General features: G+C 60.9%; 1 protein-coding gene across 1 annotated transcript; it reads left to right on the top strand.

Annotated features, from left to right (window-relative positions):
* Positions 1 to 6: 6 nt before the first annotated feature.
* LOC113942064 (A-kinase anchor protein 8-like) lies at positions 7 to 2,575 on the top strand. The gene is made up of 3 exons (XM_027633206.1): positions 7 to 21; positions 720 to 815; positions 1,606 to 2,575. The coding sequence occupies exons 2-3, from the start codon at positions 720 to 722 to the stop codon at positions 1,876 to 1,878; spliced, it is 369 nt and encodes a 122-aa protein (XP_027489007.1). The 5' UTR covers positions 7 to 21; the 3' UTR covers positions 1,879 to 2,575.
* Positions 2,576 to 2,581: the final 6 nt, after the last annotated feature.

Consider the following 2,581-nt stretch of genomic DNA (forward strand, 5'->3'; position numbering starts at 1 on the left):
GACCACAACCGGAACCGCAGGGTGAGCCCGGCAATTCCGGAGGGCGGCAATTCCGGAGGGCGGGAATTCCGGAGCGCGCGCGCGCGCGCGGGGCTCGGGGACAGCTCCGGAATCCCGCTGGGAACCATCTGCCAAGCCAGAGCTGTGGGATGGGCTGGGCAGGGCTCGTCTCCTTCCTTAGGAGGTGGAAAAATGGGGAGAGGGGCGGGAAAAGGGGCGGGAAAAGGGAAATCGGAGCCTTTTTGGGGGATGAAACGAGATTGTTCCCCAGGGGAGGGGCTGCCTCATTAAATATGCAAAAATGCAAATGAGGGGTGGCTCGGAGGGCGTTTGGGGAGCTGATAAATGGGATGGAGCTGATGGATGAACTGGGCTGGGAAGGGGTTGGGATGCCGGGGATGGGGACGCGGGAATGTCGTTCGGTTCCTCCGGAGCGGCTCCGTCTCCAACACGTCATCCAGACCCAATCCCGGGATATCTGGGGGATGTTCAGCTCATCCACAGCTTCCCCCAGGGTTTGACTTAGTGGAAGTGAGGCAGGTCCTCCATCCCTCCATCCATCCATCCCTCCATCCATCCCTCCATCCCTCCATCCATCCCCGTTTTGTGGGATGGGAGGGCGGCTTTCCCAAACCCTGGGGAGGAGGAGGAGGGAGCCCAAACCCCCGATCCCATTGGAATTCTCCCCCTGCGGAGCCTGACTCCCCATCCCGCTGCAGATGGCTGCGGAGCAGTTCAAGAAGACCAGTTTACACGTGGCCAAGAGTGTCCTGAACAACAAACACATCGTCAAGATGCTGGAAAAATACCTCAAGGTGAGTCCGGGAAAACGTCGGCACCGAGCGCCCGGAGCGGCCTCGTCCCGGAGCGCCGGCACCGGAGGAGCCGCTCGCTGCCTCCTTATCCTTAAATCCTGGAGCTCTTTCCTCTGCAGGCGGTTTGACCCCTCCTGGTGGATTTTGGGGATTTTTTTTTCCCGTTGATTTCCCCCCCACCTCGCAGCCGGTGCCCCGTGCCGGCGTTCCGGGATCGCAGCCCGGAAACCGCCAAAGCTGGAGCTTCCCAAAGTCCCCCCCCACCCCCGAGCGAGGCCTTGGGGGGGACACCACAGCCCCTCGTCCAGGGAGGGCAGGAAGATTCCTGCCGGGATTGGGTCCAACCCGGACGGCTCCGGACCCACCTGGAGGGGAATTCTCCCCCTTTTCCAGAGCCGGGGCAGCTCCAGGAGTGAGGAACCCCCCCGGGATCGGGGAGTGCATCCCATTCCCGTGACAAACCCTCCCATTGACCCCCCCCCCAACCCCCTTTTTTCCCTCCTCCTCTTCCCTCGGGAAGCGGCGGAGCACAGCCCGGCCGACCTCCGGAGCCGAGACGGAGCGCGCGGAGGGGTCGGGATTGGGCTCGGGGTCGGGATTGGGATCGCTCGAGGCCTCGCCGGCGCCGGGAATGGCAGGACGGAGCCGGGAAGGGCCCGCGGGGTCTCCGGAGCGCGGGGGGATCGCGCTCCGAGTGGATCCGGAGCCGAATCCCGGTGGGTGTAACGGGCGTCGGAGAGAGAGGAAAACTCGCCTCCTCCTCCTCCTCCTCCTCCTCCTCCTCCTCCAGGCGAAGAGGAAAAGAAGCGCCTTTGGCTCCTTGTTGTTCCCTGGGAATGCGGGAACAGCCCCGGATCCGGCAGGAGGCCCCGTGTCTGCAGGCAGGGGCAGCAGGTGCCCGCGTGTCCCCCCATTCCGGGGGAGCGGCCGATCCCCTTCCCGGGGCGCGGCTCGGCTTCGGCCCCATCCCGGCCGGAGCCGGATCCCAAAAACAGGGAAAAACTGCGACTCCAACCTCGGGGGCCAGGGAAAAGGGATGTTGAGCACGGAGTTGGCCAGGTAGGATGGCCCTGTCCTGGTATCCTGGCATAGGATGGCCGTGTTCCCATTATCCTGGCATAGGATGGCCATGTCCCCGTTATCCTGGCATAGGATGGCCATGTTCCCGTTATCCTGATGTGGGATGGCCCTGTCCCTGTTATCCCAGTGTAGGATGGCAATATTCCCATTATCCTGGCATAGGATGGCAATATTCCCATTATCCTGGCATAGGATGGCAATATTCCTGTTATCCCGGCGTAGGATGGTCATGTTCCCATTATCCTGACATAGGATGGCCCTGTCCTATTATCCTGGCATAGGATGGCCATGTTCCCATTATCCCAACACAGGATGGCTGTGTCCTATTATCCCAACAGATGATGGCCATATCCCATTATCCCAACACAGGATGGCCATGTCCTATTATCCCAACTCAGGATGGCCATGTCCTGTTATCCCAGCACAGGACAGTCATGTCCCGTTATCCCAACACAGGATGGGCCATATCCCATTATCCCACTGCAGGACAGTCATGTCCCGTTATCCCGAGAGAGGATGGGTCATATCCCGTTATCCCACGGCGGGACATCCGTGTCCCATTATCCCAACACAGGATGGGCCATATCCCATTCTCCCAACACAGGATGGCCATGTCCTGTTATCCCAACACAGGATGGACCATATCCCATTATCCCAACTCAGGATGGCCATATCCCATTATCCCA

This window comes from Corapipo altera, unplaced genomic scaffold (genome assembly GCF_003945725.1).
Source record: "Corapipo altera isolate COAL_440 unplaced genomic scaffold, ASM394572v1 95051, whole genome shotgun sequence".
Lineage (NCBI taxonomy): Eukaryota > Metazoa > Chordata > Aves > Passeriformes > Pipridae > Corapipo > Corapipo altera.

Bases quoted from the DNA above. Each gene is read 5' to 3' on its own strand.
- LOC113942064 (XM_027633206.1), top strand. From the start codon at position 720: ATGGCTGCGGAGCAGTTCAAGAAGACCAGTTTACACGTGGCCAAGAGT. The intron at 816-1,605 runs GTGAGTCCGGGA...CTCCTCCTCCAG, and splicing joins TGCTGGAAAAATACCTCAAG to GCGAAGAGGAAAAGAAGCGC.